This window comes from Euprymna scolopes, chromosome 17 (assembly GCF_053919585.1).
Source record: "Euprymna scolopes isolate OS-2025 chromosome 17, ASM5391958v1, whole genome shotgun sequence".
Lineage (NCBI taxonomy): Eukaryota > Metazoa > Mollusca > Cephalopoda > Sepiida > Sepiolidae > Euprymna > Euprymna scolopes.
In genome coordinates this window covers 69,348,783-69,376,252 of record NC_136498.1, presented here as the reverse complement: position 1 = coordinate 69,376,252, position 27,470 = coordinate 69,348,783, and the positions used below count along the sequence as shown (strand labels likewise).

Here is a 27,470-nt window from a genome sequence, read left to right as displayed (position 1 = left end):
TCTCTCTGCTAGCTGACTGAGATTTCCAAAGAGGCTAAAAAAAGTTCCTTAAGAGACAGATGAATCAATGCACCCTACCAGCTGATTGGTCAGTATGTGGCTGAATCACTCAGCAGAGGATGGGGAGGGGAGTATTGATTCCCAACAGTAAATAGATCTTTATTTATGACTGCTACAGATCAAATATTTGGGATTCTTTACTAACATTTCACATTAATTATTCTGAGAAAAGATTTTTTTCTGACAAAGTATCTAACTCAAGATACGACGATCGCACTGGCTTGGACACCTGCGCAGAATGCCCGATGGCCGTCTCCCTAAGGATATCCTCTACAGCGAACTGGCAAATGGATCAAGAAGCCACGGCCGCCTGGTGCTGCGCTTTAAAGATGTGCCAACAAACGGGATCTGATTGCTCTTGGCATCGATGTGAATATGTGGGAAGAGCTAGCTGAAGATAGACCAGCATGGAGGCGTGTCTTGAGTAAGGGTGGCGAAGGACTTGAAAACCTTTGGTTCGAGAGGCTGGCAAATAGAAAAGACAAAACTAGTGACTACATTTACTGTTGCTTGCATTAATCTTTCGTAGATTGCTTGCCATTATTATTATTATTCTAACTAATCCAATTTATTTCAGCTGAGATTTTGCATTATATTATAAATTATACTTGTATTATAAGTGTGTACTGTAAAAGAAGTTAAAACTGGATTTCACTGAGAACTATTTTTTTTTACTAATAAAAAGCAGGAGTTCATACGGTTTGAATTTCTTCAGTAAAATTTGCTAGTTAGTTTTATATATTTTGTGAAAGTTTAATATCATAATCTGTCAGGTTTCCTTTTCTTATTAACAATATTGTTCATTCAAGAAATGCATTTCTTGCTTTTTTTATAATTAAAAAGACAAAAGATTGACCTGTCGAAAAATAAGCACCTTATGATACAACTCGATGAAATTTATTTTTTTATATATTCTTAGAAAATCTATACTATTAATAAAATTCTAAATGTTTGTTTATTTATTTATTTATGTATATATACCAATAAAACTTTCGAACGGATGCACCGATGTCGAGTGTACTTGATGTTGAGTGTAGTCGATTTTGTGTTTGTCTCCACGTTGTGTATGTGGCACAGCCACTAGTATGTAATATAAATCTTAAAGATTTGTTTTCCATATTGACAGCACTGTTTTTTTGTTTATTTGTTTTTTAATAAATATCATTCCACTTTCTCCAGATGTTTTCAACAACACTACTTTTTCATTTGTATTATTTGAACTGCTATTCTAAGCCGGATGTTATTTTAATAACTTTTCAATCAACCTAACCTCTGACCTTCTTCAGGTGATCTCGTTGAACTCTGGAATCTGTACGGAATTTTGAACAGAACCCTTTATTTAATTCACGAATATAGTTTGTTTTGCCAGCCATAACTGGGTAGAAAAAATTCATAATTGTATTTTTATTATAACTTAATGGATTAAATAAAAGGTTCCAGTCCAAATTCCACTGAGTTCAAGAAGATGCACCTGAACAAAGTCAGGTTACATTGGTTGAAATGTTGCGAGTTGAATAGTGAAGAACAGTAGTCTAAATAACCAAAATAATACAAATTGTCAATTCTCATCCAAAAGTTTTCAAAACACTTTGATACTTCTATATTATAATAATGAAAAAAATAAAACATTAAATTTCAAGTAAAACAAATGGTACCTATATAATTGTCATGTCGCAAATAGTAGCATATCCAAAAATTACGGAAAACGATAAGGTAGAAAAATAATTATTAATGAAAAGCAGTTTTTGAGAAAGTTGAGATGGACAATAAAATTTGTCCGACATTTTGAATTACTTTCATTACATGACATAAGCAACAACTTGATTCTCTCCCCTATCATCTCTTTAACAAACATAATATAGTGATCTCGCAAATTTCTTTTTTCATTACGATTATTTTTCTACCTTGTGTTTTTTATAATTTTTGGATATATTTCAAACCTGACAATTATATAGGTACGATTTGTTTCACTTAAAAGTCAATATTTTTTGTTATTATAACATAGAAGCACCCATTTTTTCAATAGAGTCAAATATACCTTAAAATGGAGTACGGTTGCCATATCTGGAGAGGAGCTGCTCAGAATATCCTTTCCTACCTTCAAAACCGGCTTTGAAACCTAATAGATGAGTTCCTTTTTCTTTTCCTTGCAACCTTTTGCTCACAGAAAAGACATTGCAAGTCTATGTCTGATCTATGATTATTTTCATGGTAAGTGCTCAACTGAGCTTCAATGTATGGTCCCTCCTGTAAAACATTCACAACACTCATCTAACTACAACCACTGTCAACAATTTTCTCCAACTATCTGTGTCTAAATCTAAATGCAAATTCCATGAACAAAGTTTCTTTCCTAGAACTGCCCATCTGTGGAACTATACCGTGCAGCTGCTTTTCAGCTAACTACAACACTGTCGCCTTCAGATTCAATGTAAGCAAGTTCTTGTTGAGCCACTCCCTTAAATAATCGAATTTTACCCAATTTACACCACAACCAATCATTATGTTGTCTCACTATCTTACACTCTTTAACCCTTATCCTCAAGTGACTCTCAGACCTTGATCAGAATGGGTCTGGGTTGAAAAAAGGAGTAGACAGTTCTTTGGGTGTGTCGGTCAGGCAGCCGTTCTTTGCGTAGTCCCAGCTTAACCACCAGTTATCATCAGTGAAAATCATCAATACTGGAACATCAAGTGAACAGAAATGAGATCGAAAGAAAAAGAGGTGTCTAACTTCACTGTTGGCTACCTTGTAATATATAAGTGAAAAATTCTTAGAATAAACAATTCTGTCAACATGAAAAAGAAACATAAATTTTACTGCCAGTAAAAAGCTCCAAATCTCTTATTCTGTTACAGGAATGGCCTTAATTAATGGATGATGTTAATATCTAAAAGGAAGGAAGAAGGGGAATTATGGGATTGGGTGCTGAAAATGCTAACTTACCTGCCCCACTGCGCACAGTGTTCATTGGCGCGAGGAATTTCCACTCATCCTTTTCTGGATGATAGCATTCAACACTGCGTAAACGATTGTGCCCATCGAACCCTCCCACTGCGTACAAAAGCCGATTGACCACTCCAACACCTACACCAATTCTTTTGGTCTCCATAGGAGATGTTCGCGTCCATTTTTCGGTCTCAGGATCATACCTGCAGAAACAAAGTCAACAATTTTATATTTAGTTCACCTAAAATACAGAATTTTTTGGTTATAGTTAGCTAAGGTACTTCCAATTTCCAGAGTAGCACTACCAGAAGCGGTGACAAGGCAAATCAGTTTCTTCGCTTTTATTGTTCTTCAGTATTTCTATTGTGAAGCGAAATAAAATATAAGAAAAAGACATTACTGAAAAGTATACAATAAAAGTTGAAATTTTTATAGATAAAAATAACACAATTTGTTTTTATTTACAATTTTATTTGAAATTTTATAAGAAATATGTTTATGAAATTATAAAAATAAAAGATTTCTATTTGAATTTATATAATAAATATGTTTCTGAAAGTATAAAAGTAAAATTACTGAAATCCAAAAAAATTTTAATCATAAAAAAACTGATTTAGGACATAATGTTTTAAAAATAACATAATAGTTTAAAAATATTTTTTAAAAAAGTATTTTTAATAATTAAAAAAAAAATAATTTCAATAATCCTTAATTAAAATAAGATGGAAAAAAAAACTTTTTAATGATTATTAAATAAAAGAAAAACTGGAAAGACATAAAAAAAAAAAAAGAGTACATGCATGTGTGAGAAAAAGTGCACTATGCCAGAAGTTAGAAGTACATTATCACTAAACTTAAATAAGGACATATGTATTTTTTGGCTAATTTATAACTCGCTGGCTTTACCTGCTTGCTATCATAATTCCTATTCACTACTTGAAATCATTGAAACAAAACTAATCACTAAGAAAAAGATAAAATTAAATTATTACAAACAATATCATTACTGGTAATAATAAGGGAATATATTTGTGTAGACAAGAATTTCTTCACTTGTATACTTACAATACAAGTGAAGAATTTCTTCACTTGTAATGTAGACCTTTATTACAATTGAAGAAATTCTTACCTTTCATTTTTATTACTAGTCACCCAGCTTTTCCTGTTCATAAAATATGCTTAAATATGATATTTAAATTTGTCCAGATTTTGTATATATTATAAAAGTTGTGATTTAAAAAAAAAATAAAATAAAAGTATTTGGGTGCCATCAGCTAGAATCAAAACCGAAAGCAAAACTGTAGTATTCAAAGCTGGTGACGTTACCACTGTACCATGCATATGAACTGATTAAAAATAAGCTACGATGAATATACAAAATGTATAACAATTTTTTCAATTTTGGCCCCTTTTTGACCCTTTAAAAACTATTTTAACTGGCTAAAGACCCATAAAAGAATGGTCTATAAAAAAACTGACCATTTGAGGCGCCTAGTGCCACTCTGTGACGTAGAGTTTTGGAAGAGATAGAGTTTGAAAATATGGAGACAGACAGTGAGTTTTATAAATTAGATTATCATTATTATTATACAAATTATAAATTAGATTATCATTATTATTATTATTTTATAAATTAGATTATCATTATTATCATACAAATTATAAATTAGATTATCATCATTATTATTATACAAATTATAAATTAGATTATCATTATTATTATTATTATTTTATACATTAGATTATCATTATTATTATACAAAGATTAAACTTCCACTTCTTTGTTCATAAAAATTACTGGTGCTACCATATCAGGCTGTCTGAAGATACCAAGCATTGATGTTATTGTTTTTTCCTTTCCCTTTGCAAAACTCAATCATGTTCTGCAAAGCCATCTTTCTTTTCTTTTTAGCTCTTTACATCATATCTGATGCTACTTATGTTATTGTTATTTTGCTCCTTTCTCTTTTCAAAGCCAAAAACAAAAATTTTCCTCTACAAAACAACCACACCAAACACAATGAATAATATTTGAAGATATTACGTACTTGAAGCATGAAAACGTTTTTACCAAAATCACCAGATTCGGCATTAAATAACCCGAAACGGGTTGATATGCCGTAAAACAAAATAAAACCAAATCATAAAAATTAAATTGCATATGTAATCATTGAAGTGAGTCGGAAACACTTATGTTCACTTTTATTATATAGATATATCTATTGTTATACCAGTTTTTTTTGTTTAGGTATTTTTTCATATATACTTTAATCATATAAAATTCCTTAGTTCTGAGACTGACTTATGATTGAAAAACATAAGTTGTTCTAATGAGGTTTAATTTGTTAAATAACTGGACAAGTCACTGAGGTATCTATGTATTTTTCAGGAGTTATCTAGTATGCAACCCAATCTCTAGTAACTTGGTATCAAAATTTTTCAGCAGGTTATGTAAGGCAGAAGATACCGAAGTGATTACCCAATCAGTTGTCAGAAATTTCAATTAAAGCGTGAAATTCATCAAATCAAGAAAAAACATTTTTTTTTAAATCAAAAAGGACTTCAAAAATGACTTCCAACATGCTATCTCAACATGAAATTCCCCCCTCTTTCCTCACATCAAGAAAGGCTTTCTAAATAGAATTTTTTAGTTATGCAAGAGTATCTTAACATTTTCTTCTAGCTGGACATGGGGCATCCTACCAGGTGCCAGATACTCACCGTTCCATGCTTTTACCAAAATTACCAGATTCAGCATTAAATACAAAATGAAACAAAACAGCCAAACCAAATCAGAGAAATTAAATTTGCGTACGTGATTATTGAAGCGAGTCAGAAACAGCATAATATTTGAAGATTATTACGTACTTGAAGCATGAAAACTTTACCAAAATCACCAGATTTGGCATTAAATAACCTTTAAGATTCTAACCCTCTCTTTAAGTGCAATTGTCTGTGTGTCTCTAGCACTTAGTTCACCGGGTATATTTGCTAGGTAGTTTTTGAAACAGATGTGTCATACTTCCTGAATTTTCAAATATAATCAAATCAAGATAAAAAGTGGGAATGGTTATAACTCACCAAGTCATGGATACATCTAATATATATATGAGAGAGAGAGAAAGCAGGAGAGAGGATGAAATGCATACATTTGTGGATAATAATTAAAAAAATATTTATTAAATAAATATTTAGATCTCCCTTTTCGATGGGCCCTCCAAGATACAAATAAGAGTTTTACTAGAAGGATGGGCCCTCCAAGATACAAATAAGAGTTTTACTAGAAATATGCTACACTTTGTCCTGGGCAACACCGGATAACCTTGCTAGTAAATCAATAAATGTAAAAAAATTGATAAAAAGAATTTTAAGGAAAAGTAAATTAAACATATCCAATTCAAAGATAAAGTTACAAAAAAAAAAAAAAAAAAAAAAAGTAAAACTTACCTCTCAGCAGAATCATGGTGTTGGGTACCATGGGACCCTCCTACTGCATAAATCATATTGTCTATAGTTCCGACCCCAACACGGTTCCGGGGCAATGTCATCTGTGCACATGGTCGCCAAACATTCCGGTATGGATCATACATATCCAAAGAAGCAGAGTCCATATTCCCATCTGGTGAATTATTTCTACCGCCAACAACATAGAGAATACCCTTAACGACACAGGCACTGAGCCCACTGCGAGGCACAGGCAAGTCTGGCAGACGTCTCCATTCATTACTCTCAGAGTTGTAACACTCAAAGTTACTGAGTGACTGGCGGAGGTAACCACCAGCTGTAAAGATCACCATCGGCTTGCAAGGTTTTCGGCAAACTTCTGGAATCTGTTTATGCAGTTTCAGTTCTTCAAAGATACGCGCTAAATAGTTTTGGCACTGCGGATTTTTCTTTAAGACTCTGCATACCTTCAGCTGTTTCTCCAAGAACTTTGGCGAGAGGAAATGGCAACGCACAGCCCCGAGCAAGCTCTCTAGCTTGCCAAGCCGTTTATCGGTGTCGTGCTCCACCCACCTGATGACCGCGTTGAAAACCTCCGACTCACAGAAGACATTCAACTCATCGTGCTTGATGAGGCTGACTAGTTGGCAGGGAGAGAGCATTAGGAATTCCTCACACTTACTGACCTCGCTAAAATTTTTGTAGATGTAATCCCGTGCTTTGTTGTAGAGATCCATGCAGCCATGCTCGCTGGCAAAGTCTGCAATTCCGATGCAATTGCTCGGATCGAGCTGGTGCTCCAAGAATACACTGCAGGCCTCAACAACGTGCGTGATTTGGAACATGGTCGCCGCTGGTAACAGCTGACACACATTCATCTCATTGATCTGGATCTCAGAGGTGTAGGCAAAATTGATAAGGATCCCAAGGGTGCAAGGTGAAATACAGTGCAGCGGGATTTCCTCCATTTCCTCTTCCTTCATGCCTCCAGTAAACATAGCACGGAAATAGGGACTGGCAGCAGCTAAGACAATCTTGTGTGCCTGAAAAGGAAGAAAAAAATATATCAGCAATGTGAATGGAAACCGGCAAAATATCTGAAACAGAAATGAATTTCTTAATTTACAGGCGATGATCTCTTACACACACACACACACACACACACACACACACACACACACACACACACATTAATTTTCCAACCTGCATCTCCCCTCAGGTTTTTTGGGGGAGAGGGGGATCAGGAGGAGCTCATGCTGATTAGTTAGTAAAATACTTACTTGCCTTACTACTACCTATAGGGTAGAGTTTTACACTCCTCAACAAAAAAAAAAAATTCATAACTCTACCACTATGGTGAAGAATGCAATAAAAGAAAAGGGCAACTATGTAACAACATATTACATGGCACAATCACATTGAAACACCAGTTCTTGACAGATCAATGAAGTTAAGCAACACCAAGCCTGGCCAGTACCAGATAGGTGACCATTTAGGACTGCCAAGGCACTGTATGTAGGTAAGTCAGATCAGTCCTCCTGCTTTCCAATGTGTGTAGTGGTGGTATGCGCACACATTAACAGCCATATAAAAAGATTATGGAGTTTACCTAATTTCATCATCTTGACTGTGTTCGCACAATGATAATGATATCATGCAAGCTTATGGACAAATTCTTAGAGGTAAATTTGGAATCATGTCATATTTTGGATCTGTTCCTTAACTAAAATTCACAAGACTCTGAATTAAAAAAAAATTTGATTTCAAAGGATTCATAAAAACATTACCTATACTAGCTCTTTCCCCAAAGAATTGGGTAATGCCTGGAAGGTTAGCCTCATTACAATAAATACTAGACTACATTGCTCACACACACACTCAAAAAGGGAGAGGCTATGTCTGGGAAGATCAAATGAACAAACATATACTACACTAGCATTCAAAGGAGAAGGTAATGCCTAGGAGAATAACCTCATTAAAACAGAACATACACTACACTACTGAACCCTCCTAAATTGAATATTTAAAGATGTACATTAGTACAATTAATAGAAGTAATAAAAAGTAGTTTCAGCTTCAGACAGACAGATACTGAATCTCCATTATTAACAGACTAGCAGGGAGACCTCAGGATTAAATACGGATCAACAAATGTTCTACACTTCCAATATTTTTATTGTTATCGAAAGCAGTGAAATCGCCCATTTTTCAATCAAATCGATTAACTGCCTGCTCTTGTCAAGGATCCACCATGGTGAACCAAGAGAAATATTTCACATGCCGACCTGCAGTAACTTAGTCCACAATACATTGTAGTCTATGGTTGGTTTTAGAAAATTTTTATATGACTTGAATTAAAATTTAAGCATAAAAGTCAAGTATCATGGTTAAATTGTACACTAAACAGCTTATCAAAGAAGCTACTGTTGATTTTATTTTGCAGGCTCTTCTGCTTGTGCGATAATAAAACTTTCCAAATGCACTTGTGATGTTAGGCTGGATCAGAGTGTTAAATTAAGTCAAAATTAGACAGTTTCCTTTTTAATCTAAATTTTGCATTTTTGATACTTATTGGTGGCATTCCAATACAAACCCTACTTAAGAACACTCCCAGACACATTAAGTACATTTGTGATATTTTTTAAAAATCGGCCAGCGGTTTTGGAATCCCTATGGAATGGACTCACGCACACAAACTGCCTTTTATATATAAGTAGAGATTTTAAACAAGAATAGTATATATATATATATATATATATATATATATATATTTTTTACCTGAAAAGATTCTTCCCCGACTTTGAAGGTGACGTCACAAAGCTTTCGTGAGCGCCAAAGGACATTCATGACGTCGAGTAACTCCTTTGGATGCCGCGTAATGGTAAAGTGCATACTACCATCGGATGGTTTTTCACTCGACACTGGCTTTGGCCGGTAACAAGACTGCAACATTCCACTCTGGCCCTTAAAGGAGTTTGCTGCCATGCTGGCATCCTCAACACAATCGGCGGTATCTTTCGGCAAGAGTTGACAGTTAGAGCGACCTACAAATACAAAAAATAAGAAATGTAATTTCAAACAAAAATAGCAGAAAATGTAACAGGATTTGAAGGAGAGTAGTTAAGGAGTTTTAGATGCACTCTCACGTTTCTTGGGGAGATTTTTGTACATTTGTCAGTCTGTCATGCTAAAATAGAATTCTTTTGTCTTATGCTTAAGTTTAAAATAGCATTTTTTATTGCTAAACAAACACACGTAGAATGGAAACGCCTTAAGAATAACACCCATTGATTCATATTGATTATTCATATTATTTGGATTCTTCGGACTACTATTCTCATCTTGAGTGACATTTTTACACTGTTTCAGTCAATGTAACCAAACTTATTCAAGCGTATCTTTTGAGCTCTAGAACATTTCTGTCAAATACAGGAACCTGGAAGGAATTTCGAACAGAACCCTTTATTAATCCAGGTAGCAAGCTCCCGTTCCTTCAGCCATGACTGGGTAAAAGTCCTAAGTAATTGTGTAACTTTTAGTCAAAAACAAAATAAATGCACTAAAGTACACTACAATAATACAAAATAAAATATCTAAATATTTATTGAATTAAAATAAAATTAAGGAAATTTTTAAATTAGTATTGGGATGATTCCTAAATTTTTTCCGATTCCAATTCCAGGAAAATGTTGATTAACAATTCCGATACCAAGTACGATTCCAATTCGTGTGGAATTGTTGTTTTGAAATATACCATTATATAATTTAAATTTGCACATGAGTTTTGTTATAATTTTATCTGGGTTTTTTTTTTTTGTTTTTTTAAATGGATATTTTTTTTTTTTTGCCAAAGTTTATATAATCATTAACAGGAAAATTGGTGAAAGTCAAAATGGAATCCGCGCTATTTTTAAATATTATTTTCAAGTTTAATTATATTCACGGGACTATAAACCATTCACAAAATTTTGTGGATCAGCTTACTGGTGTTTGCATCAACAATATTGAAGCCTACTTGTCTCATATTAAAAGAAGACTGAAATACATATCGGGATCAGTAGGAGATATGAAATGGTCTCATATCAATGAGGTCATGTATGAGAGGCTTATAACATGAAAAGTGAAAAAGTATTAGATAATTTTGAAACATTTTTAGAGCAAGTTCATGTAAAATATGGTAATTAAAAAAAAATCTCAATAAGCTTTGGGGAAAAAAACATGTTTTGAACAATTGAAATTTTTATTTTTTATTTTTGAATAAAAAATAATTATTAAAACAAAAACTAGTGTTCTCATCGAGTAGTTTTTATTTTATTCAAAAAAATAAAAAGGTACTCATGCACTTATTGAGCCATGCTGAAAAAATGACATTATTTAGAAAGCCATTCTTAACATGGGACGGAAAGGTATTGTGTACCTATTCTGTACTTTCACCTAACAATTTAATAAAAACAGGTATCGTAAAACTTTAAACTTGAAAGTACTATTTAAAAATAGCACGGATCAATAAGTGCACTAACACCACATAACATTTCACTGTGTTTTGATCTACATTCCATGAGAGGTACGTACTAGCTGAAGCTTTTTGTTTATCACCACAAGTGCAAATCTTTCACCAATTTTCCTTTAAAAACCAATTAGAAACTCAAACATTGGACGAGGCACTTAAACCATTAAAAAGAATAAATAATGGTAACATAAGTGCATAAGCAACAAATTTTGTTTTGCTTTCATTTTTTTTGTTTGTTAAATCCAGCAAAAAATAAATAAAAATAACAAAAGAATACAAAAACAATAATAAGAAAAGGGTATCATAAAACCTTAATTAAACTTGAAAATAATATTTTAAAATAGCGCGGATTCCATTTTGACTTTCAATTTTCCTGTTAATAATTATATAAACTCCGGCAAAAAAAACAAAAAAAAAAAAAATAAAAAAAATAACAAAAATCAGTTAAGCTTAGATAAGCAGGTCCCGCAGACGAGCCTTGTTCTGACATTCAGAAAATTTAGGTTAAGAACCGGTGAAGCTACCGAAAAGTAACCCTTTTGAATGAAGATGGATATAAACAATATTTTTTAAATTTATTTCTTAATTTTACTTAAAAACAAAATGTAAGCATAATAATGTAAACAAAATATTTTAGAAAATAATTTCTTAATTTTAAATAAAAATTGATTGTAAAGAATTTTTTTTTAAAATAATTATTGAAAAATATTGCACAGTGTTTACATAGCTGGTTCTTTGGGCTAATAGGGGTGCCTGAAACCCCCCTTCCAAAACGAAAAAGCTTTAGTGTTTTTATTATTTTAAAGCATTGTTTTTTTATTTTTTAAGTTTGAAATACAAGTAGTGGCTAGTTAATTTAGAACATCAAGTGCACATGGTGGAAATTCTCCAGGGTTTAAATGTATTGTAATGCTTTCATGGTAGTTGAAAAACGTTTTTCAGACACCATATTACTTCCTATTTACTTGCCTCCCCAAAGGCAGAGTCAGACACAAGGTCGATTTTTAATGTAGAGAAGCATTTATTACAAAAAAAAATGAAATGGTGAAACATGAAAGCAAGTTAAGCTAAAAGTAAAAAAAAAAAAAAAATTTTAATTCCAAGAATTAAGGAAAGAAAACAATTCAAAGTAATTTCGAAACACATTAAGATAAATAAAGATTACCTTTAAAGTAGTTAATAAAATTCTTGTACATCATATTAAATATGTTATGAAACATTCTATGACATTTTTATAAATTTTTGAGAGCATTAATCTCACTTCAAACAAATAGTTCAACTTAAAAATACAAGAGAATCATAATGAAAGAATCGTAAATCTAAGGTATTTTTTAACGATGTGATTCCGATTCTGATACTCCCCAAAATACACGATTCTTACGATTAATGATTACGATTAATCGCCCCACCACTAATTAAAATTGGCATTATATGACTTGCAAAATGTGTAAAGACTTTTAAACAGCCAATATTGGAATGCATGTAACTTTTTTTTTTTAAAGAAAACAAATTTTTCCTAATTTTATTTTAATTCAATATATGTTCAGATAATTGTTTCATTTTGTGCATTTGTTTTGTTCTTACGAGAAACTGATATTTTCAAATAGGGTCCTTTTGAATTGTCTCCCCCTCAAAGGAGTTCTTCAAAAAATGAAAACAAAAAAAAAAGTAACAGTAATGCAAAAGTGCCAAAAGTTGTAGCAATTTAATTATTTTAAAACAAATATCGTCTTCTTACTGTAAAAATTTTCAGCTAATTCTTTTAGTCACAATGACAGTTTTTGAAATGGATTCATTTCAAATTGTACCATGTTAGCTACAGGGCAGGGGACTGAGGATCACCTATAAATTTAATATCCTCTTGGCACTGCCTTCTTCGGAGAAAACCAATTCAACTCGCCTAGGGTGAATGCTGTACAATAAACAAACAACCGTTTTAGTTAACAATTGGCATAATTTGATTTGGGAACAATCCATTTTAAAATTGGTAAAATAAAAAAAAAAATATGTGAACCTAAGCAACATTAGATTAATCCTCAATCACCATCTTTGTAGCATTACAAGTGTATGCTGTATTTTCGTGGACATCGGCAATATTACATACTTAACATGCTTCAACAAGTCATATCTATTTTTATTTGTGGGTCAATTTTTTAAAAAATTACATTCCAATGATGTTAATTTATTTTTCTTTTATGCGTTCAATGTTTTTATGCTCAAAGTTAAAAATGAAAAAATGATAAAAAAAAATGACAACAGCAAAAAGGGAAACCATTTTTTTCAATGTTTACATTTCATACGTTACGTTTGGATACACATGCGCGGGATCAAATTTGATCAGATATGGCTTAAATTTTACAGGCTATATAAACAAAGTCCATCTCTACTGGACTTTGATTTATATTTTTACGACCACAGGAAGCAAAGTTACGACTGAGCAAAGTTGACAAAGAATATTTCAAAATTGATAAGATAAATCGGTATATATCATCCATTTTCATATAGATAATAGTTTCAGAATTATTTTCATGTATAAAATGTAAATATTTCATAATTATAAGTTTTTTTAAAAACATTATCTTTTATAGAAATTACAGAATATAGAATTTAACGGGAAAACGGCCCACTTTGCACTAATGCGTTGACCAGTGCTGAGCTGCCTACAGTCAGCGTATTAACAAGTTTCGTTTGTATTCTCTTAAAAATAGAAAACTGTTTTTTCTGCTTTCATTTTGAAAGCAGAAAAAAAAAAAAATTCATATTTTATTCTGAGTTTGTCCATTTAAAAAATTATTTTCAAGTTTTTCAAATTTGATTTCCAAGCCAAAACTATTTTGTTGTTTTTAATGCTTTTAGTACAATGCAATAAAAGTATTAAAAAAAAAAAAAACAACAAAATGTACTAAGTACATGCGTTTCTGTTATCATGATATTTATAACTTCTTATTTATACTTAAGGTACAATTGTGTTTTTTAGTGGTCAAAAAAAAAAAAATATAGAAGGTACTTGTGCACTTATGCTACCATGCTGAAATAACATTTAGAAACTCACTCTTAACATGGGGAGGGAAGGGTATTTTGTTAACTATTCTGTACTTTCACCTAAAAATTAAATAGAAAAAAGATATTGTGAAACTTGAATTTAACTTGAAAATACTATTTGAAAAAATAGCACGATAACATAAGTGCATAAGCACCCAAATAAATATTACCAAAGGCAAGATAAGTTACTCTTCTACCTAGTTGGATAAGTTTTTAGTGAGTTTATTCAATGTAAAATGTTTGTTTACTTCGACAATTAGTGTTCAGCATTACACAAGCACAAGAAAAATAACCACATGATATCTCATGTCTTTGAAATCTCGACAAGGATTTTAAAATATACAAAATACTTAAAACCCCAACCAATAAATGCCATCGTGACATTTAATGGGTGGGTTTCTAATAGTATTTTGTATATTTTTTATTTTTCATTCATTGTCAAGACCATTTTTTCGAATCTGTAAAACAAAACCGTTTTTTTAACTGAGGATATCTAAATTAGGCGGTTCGATAAAGAATTTCATTATGATGCATTTTGTAAATTTTTACCTTGTTTCCTCCTTAACATTTTTCTTTAAAATGACTACCTTACGGTTTTTGGGGTATGCTGAAAACGAATATCACATTTAAATTTTCCACAAATAAGTAGCTTTCCGGATATTAAGCAATGTCATTTCTTATGTTATTGCTGGTGGCCATCTTGGACCGCGCAAGTGCGCCTACCAAGATGACCACCAGCGATAACAAGAAATGACATTGCTTAATATCCACAAAACTACTTATTTGCAGAAAATTTAAATGCAATATTTGTTTTCAGCATACCCTAAAACCTTTAAAAGTAATCATTTTAAATGTTAAGTTGGAAACAAGGTAAAATATTACCATTTTATTTCTTTGTTTACATAGTTGAATTTTCAGTAAAACAACAGAATAGAAATGATGAAAATTACCATCAACTGGTGATTATATAGTTGTTGTTTATCAGGATTCCTGGTGTCTTGGTACTGTGAAAGCTACATCAAGGATTCATGTAGAGTATGATTTATGGTTGCATCTCAGAAAATGGGGGTATATTTTGGGCCAGATAGAGAGGATTTACAAGATTAAAAATTGGACTGGTCCCAAAATGCATAAGTTCTGGTCGACTATGAGAATTTCTATCTTTTACAGAAATCCAAAATCTATATGCAAAATATTTTTCAATTTATTTCCGAGATTAATTCATATCTACTCAATTTTTTCTTTTGTTTGAGAGGAGTAGTAAATACCGGCCATGAATGCTCTTTAGGCATTCAATGGCTACACCTCAGATTAAGCTCTCCTTTGGTGGAGAGGAAGGTAAATACCTACTCTCAATAAAGCTATATTTAGATACTACTATAATACTTAGTTTTGTTCATGAATAGACACCCACCGTATGATATCATGCACCAGTTTTAAAAAATTTGAAATTTAATCTTAATTTATCATTCATGGCTTATGGTAAACATCAGATCTGACTGCATAATCAGAAAGAGTGCACAATTTTACATAAGAGTACCAAGTTTCATGAGAATAGCTTGAAAAATAAATGGTGGCGAAATTACCGAATTTCTTGAAATGTTGAGGTCCGTAATTTAGCCCACTTTTTCTAATGAAAAATGTCCATGGAAAAGCATAAATTTTGATACTTAAAATTCTCATAACTTTTGAACTACTGATGGCATTTGCATAATTCAAACGGTTTTAAGCATCTTTTACATACCTCTTTTCATGCAAGTTGATAAAATAACAATTATCTAAAAAGAAAAAATCAACTTGTAATGCTAATCTTTGCTGACTGGATGAGTTAAGAAAAAATTTGTAATGTGTGTGAAAGGTGATAATGTATGTACGTACAAACACGTAATGCCTTAGGTTATTATTATATAAATCGGATGTCAAGTATATTTGCTGTAGATCCGATAAAAGAATTCTTATCTTGCAAGCCATTAAATGGCGAGCTTAATAGTCATTTATATTTTTAAAAGTGTGTCAGCCATGGCCGATTTATGACACTTGACTTTGTAATCATTAAAATCGTTTAAAGCGAAAAACAATTCTCCTTACCAGGTGCTTTAGACAAGATAACCTTTTCTTGATGACCTCATGTTTTCGTATATAAATTGCTTCTGTGATTATTTTACTTAAGTTTGATATCATCTGATTAAAATTCCTTTGAAAACACAATCAAAAAATGTAATCCAAGGTAAATATATTTGACTATTATTACGTGCATATAACACAGATATCATGTTTCTCAGTTATCTTTTATTGTCACTTGTGTGTTTAAGGTTGTGCTTGTTATTAAATAAACAGTTTAGATTTTGTTTTTATAGAAGTCACTCCGGACAGGGTATTAAGCCACTTGATTTGGTGTGGTTGTTTTGTTTTACAGCATATCACCCCTCTTTTGGCTTACTTAAATTTGGATCTTGCCATTTCGATAGAAGTTTTTTTATGTTTCAAGTTCTTTATATCTTCAAATATATTTGTTCATGGTGCTTGGTTTGGTTGTTTTGTAGAGCCAAATTTTGGTTTTTGGCTTTGCAAAGAAAAAGGGAAATAAAAACATTAATCCATATTATTTAGATTATTCAGATGACTGTTCTCATCTTGAGTGTTATTTTTACATTTTGGTTAATATAACCTCCGACCTTCTTCAGGTGTATCTTGTCGAACTCTGGAATCTTTCTGTCAAACTCGAGGGGTAAAAAAAAATAACATCAATGTTTGGTGGATTTCAGTATCTTCATACAGCCTGATCTGGTAGTACCAGATTAGATATAAGTAGGTAAAAAAGAACAAAAGATGATTAAGATAATAGAATTACTTTGAAACAAAGAAGTCTTTTATAGCTGGTGATAAATTCAAACCTAAAGCTGAAACATTAGCATGACGGTGATGAACTCCGTTATCTATGCCAGAAATCTCAAGGGACATACATCCATGTATTATATGACACTCAATAATGCTTTGACACTTAGATGCTTCTCAAAGAGCTATCAGAGTTTGATCTCTTGCCAGCCAGAAAAGTACTATAACCTGTCATCAACCAAGAATCCTTAACTACCTTCATTATTTCCTGATTTTATACAGACAAGGGGGAAGCAAAGAACACAAATCAGAGATGGGAGTAGGTAATGGCAAAAAAAAAAAAAAAAAAAAAAAAATCTATCATATAAAGTGCTGTTGTCTGTGTGTGTAAGTTCAGCTAAAAGTCTAAAACTACTAAACAAAGACCAAAAAAAATCCAGCCTTGATTGTTCTTCAGAATCTGTGACTCAGTGTATAGGTGTTGAATCCCTACACTTTCAAGTGATTATTGTCTGAGGATAGCGGTTTCAATCCTACCCAAAGCTGGCCAGAGGATTAGTTGGCTAAAACATGGCGAGACAACAACTATGGAAGGCAGTAATTACTGAAGATACAGTTGAAGATTCAGCATTCCTATTCCGTCATGGTCAACAACCTGATGAAGGCCAAAGGAATAGTTGGCTGAAATTTTGTTAAACAACTATAAAAGATGAGGATAATAGTCTAAATAAATATTTAACAGTCTTTGATTTTCTATTAACATCTACTTTATGAGATATCAATCATGATAAATAAAAAATTACACATAAGTTCATCGTTAGATTAATTGAGCCTTCATGGTGAAATTAACATTTTCAGTTTTCAGAGAGAACTATCATAAAAGGGGAAAAAGGAAAGCAAGATCAAGAAAAAAAGAAGGAAAAATAAAAGAGAAAGATCAAGAAAAAAAGAAGGAAAAATAAAAGAGAAAGATCAAGAAAAAAAGAAGGAAAAATAAGAGAGAAAGATCAAGAAATAGGAAATTGACAGAGAGGAAAAAATAAAGAGAAATATAATCCAACTAAATAGCAGCAGCAAAATAATTTTTTTTTTTAATTTTAAATAAAATACAATAAAAACAAATAAATAAAGCTCTAGTAGTTTGACAGAAATCAGCTTTTCCTTATTTAAAATTTAAGGAAAAAAGTGGATTTTACCTCAGAACCATCCACCTCATTCCTCTGTTAGGCTTGCGGAGTAGTTATCACGCATACACAGTCATAAGCATATGCACACCATACTGATTACTCCACAAACAAATGTTCAATTTAACTACTACCTTTTCTCACTGAACTTTCTTTCTACAATGAAAACAAAAGAACTCGCACTCATGGGAGGTTCTAGCTATTTAAGTGGCAATTCACTTTTGCAAAATAAATACAAATAAGCAGACGACTCAGATTTCTGACAAATATTTCAGAATTATTTTAGGCCGGCGTTGCCCAGGTGTTTGGAGGTGTGTGTTGAGCAAAAAGTGGTAGTAGGCAGGCAGGCTTGGAAAAGAGCGTGAAAAAAAAAAAAAAAAAAAAAAAAAAAAAAAAAAGAATGTGACGTCTTTGCTCTTGCGTCCATCGCCAAACGTGAAGTGACGTAGGTTTAAATTAAGGTTGGGCAATCAAAAAGAGAGGATGACTTTCAAAAATATTGATGAAAAAAGCAACTCCTCCCTGTAGAAAAGTGCCCAGTTGAGGGTGAAGGAATTAATGTTTTTAGCCAATTTTTCGATATTTGTTGTTGGAAGGGTATAGCTTCAAAACGATACCGATCTCATGAAAATTTGTCACTGCTGTTAAAAGTTTTAGGCAGACATACAAACATACATACATACATACATTTAAACAGACAGGTGAGATTTATATTATAGACTAGCGAGGGGTACCCGGCGTTGCTCGGGTGTTTTTGGGTGTGTGTGACAAAAAAAGAGGTGGGTTTAAAAAAAAAAAAAAGGAAGCTTTTCCAACGCGCAGTTGGAAAATAGTGTGAAAAAAAAAAAACAAACAGGTGCTCGTTTTTGATTGACGTGACGGCGATTTTGTGCGGGACAGGTCAATAATGAGGTCAATTGAAAAACCCGCTCGCCCGTCTGATATGACGAAGTCGACACTGGCTCTGGGCCTGTGATTAGAGTAGAGTTTCGCTTTTGTTTATACCGAAAAGCGAATGTAACGCGTGCCGATGCGGGAAATGTGGAATAATTAAGGTTTGAAAATGAATAAAATTAAATAGACAGGCGAGGTCCGTGGGTAACTCTGAGATATTACAATTTATGAATGATATAAAATGTTTTAAGAAGTTGCGAAGCGAGCGAGCGCTTTTCCGAAAGAAGCCTTTTGCAGACATCGTGGAAAAGCGAACACACACACACACACAATTTGCCTTTTATATAAGAGATGAAGATTGATAATTCGAGTTCGAGACTATGCAATAAGTTTGGTTCTGTTCATCATTGAGACTCACTACATAGTCCATATTGTAGTTAATGAAGGATCATATATATATATATATATATATATATATATATAAAAATTTTATTATTTTGACCTTGACAAGTGGACAAGTTTGATATTTTAATGAAATTTCAACTCATGTTGTCAGGCAAAAGTATGCAATTTCGCAACTGAGTTATGCTCTTGTTATCTTTGTGTTGGAAAGATACAAAATATGCATACACATTGTTTTTTTTTTGTTTTTGTTTTTTTTTTGCTTATATAGTCATGGTCTATGCAGCCTCTACAGAGCCACTATTCTGATAAAATATTTACTGCTTTGAAAAATAAATATATTGAGGCCAGTTAGAATTAGTGAGTAATTAAGATTAAAAACAGTGTGGTGGAAACATGTGTATGTGTGTGCGTGAGTATCTGTGCTTGTGATATTAAAAAAATTGAAAGCAAAATGAATTGCTTGTCATGCAGCTAAATGGATTTATCTCTCTTTCAATGGTGAGATGTGACATTAAGGTTGGAAAATGAAATTGAAGAGCCAGTCCCCCCTCCCCAAGGAGTACTCTGGCATATATATATAATAGTAATTTATAAAATATATATGGCGATTAAGCTACACTGAATATTCCGCGTTTCATCCACTCTAGGATTCTTCAGGTTTATGCATAAGGCTGAAGAATCCTAGAGTGGATGAAACGCGGAATATTCAGTGTAGCTTAATCGCCAAATATATATTTTATAAATTACTAACTAGCTCTACCTATGTATTGAGCACTTTTGAAGTAAATACTTAAAGTTTACGCATAAATTTATACTTTTGTATATTAATTTTATGTGAGTAAATGAAGTAGTTATCACTGGCGTAGCTAGGGGGCGGGGCCGCCCCGGGCGGCACACCTGAGGGGGCAGCATTTTGAGAGGGTAAAAATAGAAAGTAGAAAAAATAAATAAAAATGAACGAAAGCTAACAAAAAATATAAAATTTTATACCAAAAAGGTTGTAAAAAAATCGGAATTTTGGGGGGTATCGGAATCAGAAAAAATGTGTCCCTATTTTCTGAGCGTCGGGGGGGGCGGCATGGGGACGGCATTTTGAGATGGTAAAAGGGGAAAATCGAAAAAAATGCTAACAAAAAATCTGAAATTTTATATCGAAAAGGTTGTAAAAAATGGGAACTTTTGTAGTTATTGGAATCGCAAAAAGGTGTCCCTATTTTGCGAGCGGCATATGTCAGGGGGCGGCATTTTGAGAGTGTAAAAATAGAAAGTAGAATAAATAAATAAAAATAAACAAAAGCTAACAAAAAATATGAAATTTTATACCAAAAAGGTTGTAAAAAAATCGGAATTTTGGTGGGTATCGGAATCAGAAAAAATGTGTCCCTATTTTCTGAGCATCGGGGGGGGGGTCTGCATGGGGGCGGCATTTTGAGATGGTAAAAGGGGAAAATCGAAAAAAATGCTAACAAATTCATACTTAAAGGGGAACTTTCATATAAATTTTTATCGAATAGGTGCGAAAAGAAACTTGGATATTTGGGTGTATATACACCGACATCAAAGAGGAAATAACATTAGATGCGAAAGTTTGAATTCATTAATTTTATTACTGTCCAATTCATGAGGCTAAGACTTTGAAAGTATCAAACGTTTGTTTTTGTAGCATACTTTTTATAACTCCTTGTAAACTTTACAATTGCTAGCTGGGGGATCAGACAAAATCACCCCGGGCAACCCCCACCATCTACTTAAAACAAAAGGAAAACAGATAAAATCTCAAATGAATAAAAAAATATTAAAAATCAGTTTTCATATTTTAATTTAATTGAATTTAGGAAAATTAGATACCGTAGAACTAATTTTCGCAAGGTATGAAAATTAAGCAACTACAGAATAAATGTTAACTTAATAATAATGGACCAGTTTTCCTACCTAGCAAAAAAATGGACGAATTTTCCATGTACGAATTATCCATGGGCGAATTTTCCATAGACGAATTTTCCGGGCACCCAAATGCTCGGGGGGGGGGGGGCAAATTTTACTACCGCCCCATGCGGCAAAAGGTCTAGCTATGCCACTGGTAGTTATATATATTATAATTTTGTAATTACCAAGACAATATTGTGAAATTATATATATATGTGCAATTACTGATAATCATTGAGCTTAATTAACTGAGTTAATTAATGACTTTGGCTTAATTGGTATATGAACATTAACCGAATTTAATAAGTAAACTTTGGTTAAAAATTATACATATAACTACTATTATATAAAAGTCACTTTGTGTGTGTGTGTTCCAAAACGGCTGATCCTATCTTTTGCAAGTTTCACACAAAGGTAATTTATATGTCTGGCAGTGTTCTTAGATATGTTTTGTACAGAAATTCATCTGATATATATCAAAAATTAAAATAATCCGATTTTAAAAATAGCTTTTCTCTCTTTTTTACAGGGGAATATTTTACGTTACACCGGTCGGTGTTATGTAAAATATTCCCCTGTAAAAATTCTTTTCATCTATAACAGAAGGAAGACTAGGTTTAAGATCAAACCCAAATATCAGCTGACGTGATATTGTAAACAAACACAGACGGAATTTGATGAATGACATTATCATTTTTTATTTCTTTTGCGAATTACTCCACTGGGCAAATTAGTTCTCATAATATATAATAATCAATAAAGGATTGATTCTATAACTATACATACACAATCTGCATAAATTAAAATATCATGTGTAAACGTATTGTATAGTTTGCCAGCTAGTATATATATATATATATATATATATATATATATATATATATATATATACACACATACATACACACACTCCAGGTTAAAGGTATTCAAGAGTGATAACTAATGAATTCAACAAAGTTCTTAAGAGTGCTTAATAAAAGAAAAGCAAAAGATATTCTTATTAATATAAACAAATTTACATGGTCGCAACACTTGACATGCTAATGTTTCAGACAAATGGTCAGTTAAAATCAGAAGTTCTCGTCAGGAAACTTAATAAATGGTTTCTTTCCATAGAAGAAAATAGTTCTCAATATATATATATATTAGAGAGAGAGAAAAGAGGGGTTCCTGGGTATGACTTTAAAATACATCCAGTGATGAGGTCCCATTTGGAGACTGGAGTTATCTTTAGTTACCATTGCTTCTAAGTTCACTTTGGCCTAGAATTGTAATCCATGTTAAGGCATTTGGTGTTATCAGATCAGGCTGTCTGAAGATACTGGTTTCCTGACCAAAAATGCAGTAAACATTACAGGCAACTGAAGACTGCCTGTGAATTTAATATTCCCTTGACTCTTCCTTCTTTGGAGGAAGTCAATTCAACTCACCTAGGCTAAATGTTGTACAACAACAATAAATTATATATATATATATATATATATATATATACACGCATACATACTGAGAGAGAAAGAGAGAGCTCTTGTATTGAATAATATAAATATTTTATATTAGATCCTATCATGATAAAAGGATGCTCGATTATTATAGATAAAGCATTAATATAAGACAAATTGAAATGAAAAAAAAAAATACATAATTTATTAGTTTAAACAAAGAATATACAAAACTCTTTCCTTATTCCATGGAGTTTCAAAAATTAAGCTTTTCTCTTCAGGAGAAATAACTAGCAAAATAATTTTTTTTAAAAATGACTAGTTTGCATAGATTTGAAAACTTTGAAAATTTAAAGTGAAATAATTTCTAGTATTTGTTAAACGAAAAATGTTTTTGTTTTAGAAAAGTTTCAAAGTTGGGTAAAAAAAAAAACAGCATTCAAAAATAGTGATTTAAAAATAGTATAGGGAAGTTGAACAATAAAATACATAAATTCAAATAGAGTCAAATGGAAAATTCGTTGAGTAATGAATTGGTTGATTAAATAAAACCACAAGTCCGAAAGCCATAAATACTGACATAAATAATTCCAGTAAGATTGAAATATTTTGATGCAATTTTTTTTTTTTAACTAAAGTGTTACTACTTATCAAGGTCAAAAGCCTCTGAAGGATAAGGATTAATGATATGAATAGATTGTCAGTTAAATGATAATGAGTATTATAAGAGTATTGAAAATGATTAAATATTTGTTAACATTACATTTGAAAATGACCACATAATCTGAAGGAAGCTATTATACGGTAATGTGTTTTAATTAAAGTACGAGTAATTAAATATAGAGGTTTTTGTCCAAAACTTTTCCTATATCAAGACAAAAATAAAGAAAAATCTATGTACATATCTGTGGTGAAACAAAAGTATTATATACCAGTAGTTTTATTTTTATATAAGAAAATCAAACTTTATGAGCGTCTGAAGAATAACCTGCCATTTTGAAAAAAATGTCAAGAAACAAAGAGAGATAACTCAACAATAATTTATACTGACTAGATTTATTTTGTAATGCCTACAAATTCCCATTGAATGTTTAAAAAAAAAAAATTAAACTGCTTGATCAATTTTTGGAGGATGATATTTACGTTTCATCATGGGTATTTTTTTTTAATTTTATTTTTTACATATTTTTCTTTATTTTATTGTCTTTTAATATAGGAGGAATTCTGGACAAGAACCAATATATATATATATTTGAAATGCCATAGTGAGGGAAAACTAAAAGACATGTGTGTGGGTACGGTGTATTTTCTTACTTTTGTATTTTCTCCCCACCTACATTTTTATATGAAATATTCTTTGGCGGCAGATTCTGGCTTTTAAAACATCGCTAAAAAAAAAAAAATAAATAAATAAATAAAAATAAAAAAAATAAAAAAAGATTTTCGTTGGTAATTGATTAGGAAAATTTCAAGGGTACAAAAAGTGCAGTAGAATTATGGGTAGTTTGAGAGATGATGACCGGCTTGTCTGTAACAGGGTGCATAAAGATTTTCAATGTCTATTTCAGAGTTTTTTTTATACCTTTTCAAAGCCTTCTCCAGACAAAATTCAAGTTTTAAAAATAAAATTTGATCTATAAAGAAAGATAGATGTAATAAACTCCAAAACTAATAATCTAATATATAAAAGGCTACACATCTGTCTGTCTGTTTGTCTCCATATTTTCAAACTATCTCTTCTGAAACCAAAAGTTGCAGAGTGGCACTAGAGACCTCAAATGATTGGATTTTCTATGGCCTGTCCTTTTATGGGTCTTTAGCCGGTTAAAATAGTTTTTAAAGGGGTCAAAAATGGGTAAAATTTGAAAAAATCGTTATACATTTTGTGCATTCATCTTAGTTTATTTTTAATCAGTTCATATGCGTGTCACGTTAGTACAGTGGTAACGTCACCAGTTTTGAATGCTATAGTTTTGCTTTCGGTTTCGATTATAGCTAATGGCACCCAAGTACTTTTTTTTTTTTTTTTTACTTTTGAAATTACGACTATAATTATATATACGAAATCTGGACAAATTAAAATATTATATTTAAGCATATTTTACGACTACGCAGAGCTGGGCGACCCCTATCCGCTAGTATTTTAATTAAAATTTGAAAAATACTTTATTAGTTTTATTTTGATTTTCACTTCGGTTACATCTGTCAAGTATATGGATAACATCGGGTAGTTTTGTGATAAACTCTTGTATTGACAACACAAACTAATATGGTGCGATTTCACGATGTATTTATTTCAATTTTGTTTTAATATTTAAAAATATTTTGATAGTATTTTGATTAATATTTACAATACATTTTAATATTTATTTCAATTTCATTTTTAATATTCGGACACATATTTTGACTGAATATAAGGAATATGATTTTCGATCCTTTTAAGACATTTCCCATATTTACAAGGTCTTTTCAAGGTAATAATAAAAATATGGCCTTTTCAAGACAACGGTAAAATTTAAAGACCGTTTCAAACCTGTGCAAACCCTTTGTAAGAAGTATAAGACAATGAAGACGAGTGAGAATTCTAACATGGAGAATATGTTTTTATGATGAGGTTATTGAGGTTGTCTAAAATGTTTATTATCATGACGATATCATTGCAGCACAGAGTTCAAGCTGGTACCAATATAATGAACAAAAGTTGGGGCAGGGGAATGAAGCAAGTTCAGGAACTCCTGCCATTACTAATTGGTAAAGTATTAGCATCGTCAATCAAGGGAAAAGTCGATCAGACATGTGTGTGCACAGTGTGATGTATGAAAATATAATCGTGTGAGTGAGGGTTGAGGATATGTGTTGCATGGAAAGAAATATGATCTGCTGTCTACTCTCTGGAATATGACAGCTGCATCTGTTGTCTACAGATTATTTCATGGTTTTTGCCCCACCGCAATGTTTAAATACTGCCCTGTGCTGCAGTTGAACAAACCAAACATCCAACGATATACATTCACATTAGACCCTCTGCATCATCACACCAGTGTTTGCCCAGATCTGTAACGCTGATCTCATTTTGCATTGTGTTCTGCAGTCCTGAACTTGTTGCCTTAGAAGTGTGTGAATGAACACGTATCATTGTCACATTTTCGGAATTCTGTATCGTCTAACATGATGTTCCTAAGTTTTATGCATTCCCTAATTAGCTTAGTAGCCTCTGTTGCTAACGGTTTTATAAGCATGGCTTAAAAGAAAAATATGAGAATGATACAATGGGAGTGTGCAAGTCTTTGAAAAAGGCTTAGATCTGATGACTGAGGAAGATTTTTCACATTCCATCTTAGATTCTTGAGATTTGCTGGAATGTGACAAGGGGCGGTTGAGCTCCACAAAAGAGGGAGCAAAGACTTAAAATCCACTATAGAAAACAGGAAAACATGACTCTTTATTAAATATGGTTGTCCAGGTGACAGCAAAAATCCCTACGGAGAGAAAATAATAAAATAAATGTTTTATCCATCTTTGTTTTATCCATCAACAATGATGGCATTTTAAAGGTTGAGCACAAACATATTCGGTGAGCCGGTGCAATAATGAGAATTCATTTTGGAGAGTGACAGTTCATCTGACCTGTGATCACAAGGGTGACCCCGAAGGCCTGATAAACCGCTCGCAACCTTGCTGGTGCGATTCATGTGAGAATGCTAAAGGGACCTCTAGGAACCATTTTTAGCCCCTTGAAAAAACACAGACAACTCCTGTCCCCTAGGAATTATTTTTAGCCTTTTGAAAAAAAAGACAACTTCTCAAGACTTCTTCTTGGCCTTCAGGCCAAGATCAAAGTTTTGTTCCTTTTCTCCACATTAAAAAAATGATCCTGGTGTCTAACTCTGCCCTCGTGGAGAGGCAAAGTAAATAGGAACTCCTCAGAGGGAACTCAACCGGCAAGCAAAACAGATCTTTCTCCCGCACTCCTGTCACTGTCCACGACAGTTTACCAACTTTAATTGGAGAAGCTGACAACCGATTGAGTGCTTGCCATACCAACATGTGCCAAAGAAAAAAATTAATCCTGGCCGATCTACTTCCTAAATCTATTTAATAAACCTTTTTTGTTGTTTTGTCTTAATGAGTTCTTGTTCTTTCTTTTGTGTTCTTGAATTTATAATTAGGAGCAAAACATCAATTTCTCCTAAAACACTAAGGGGAGACAATCAGTGACATTAACTAATATGAAAATCTCTGAAATGAGGACGGTTCTGAACTCTAAATAATTGAATTTCTTTAATGAAAATACTCGATTATCTTCCATAAAAATAAGTGTATGGTACTTTTTTTTTCAATAATCAGTTTTCTTAAAATTTTCCTGTTATTTTTAATTGTGATATTTCATCTCTGTTACCATAAATTTGCGAAGTTACCATAAATTTGTGAGTAAAATAATTCGGTACCAGGAAGTAAAGTATCGGATTACTGATTACTCACAACTAATATTTACAGTAACTTCACGGGTTATTATCATATATGTTTTAATGCGAATCCAACTGTATTTCCTTACTGCGTCTTTGTTATTGGAGCGAAATTTTAAATATTGAATTTCAAGTAAAATCAATGGAATCTTCTTAATCGTCATGTCGCAGTAAAAAACATATCCAAAAATTACGAAAGGAGATAAGATAGAAATTTAATTATCAATGAATATACTTTTTTGAAGACAATTAGTGAAAAATCGAATTTTGCTTTAAAAAAAAAAAAAAAAAAAAAAAAAAAAAAAAAGATTAAAA

General features: G+C 32.0%; 1 protein-coding gene across 4 annotated transcripts in view; it reads right to left on the bottom strand.

The window, feature by feature from the left end:
- LOC145296779 (kelch-like ECH-associated protein 1) overlaps window positions 1-27,470 on the bottom strand; it is a 201,154-nt gene that overhangs the window by 10,261 nt on the left and 163,423 nt on the right. For all 4 annotated transcript variants that reach the window (XM_080142839.1, XM_080142840.1, XM_080142841.1 and 1 more), the window contains 3 exons: window positions 9,233-9,498; window positions 6,458-7,497; window positions 3,008-3,213 (listed from right to left, as the gene is read on the bottom strand). In XM_080142839.1, the coding sequence (XP_079998965.1) occupies window positions 3,008-3,213; window positions 6,458-7,497; window positions 9,233-9,498 (1,512 nt within the window). The remainder of the gene's footprint in view (window positions 1-3,007; window positions 3,214-6,457; window positions 7,498-9,232; window positions 9,499-27,470) is intronic.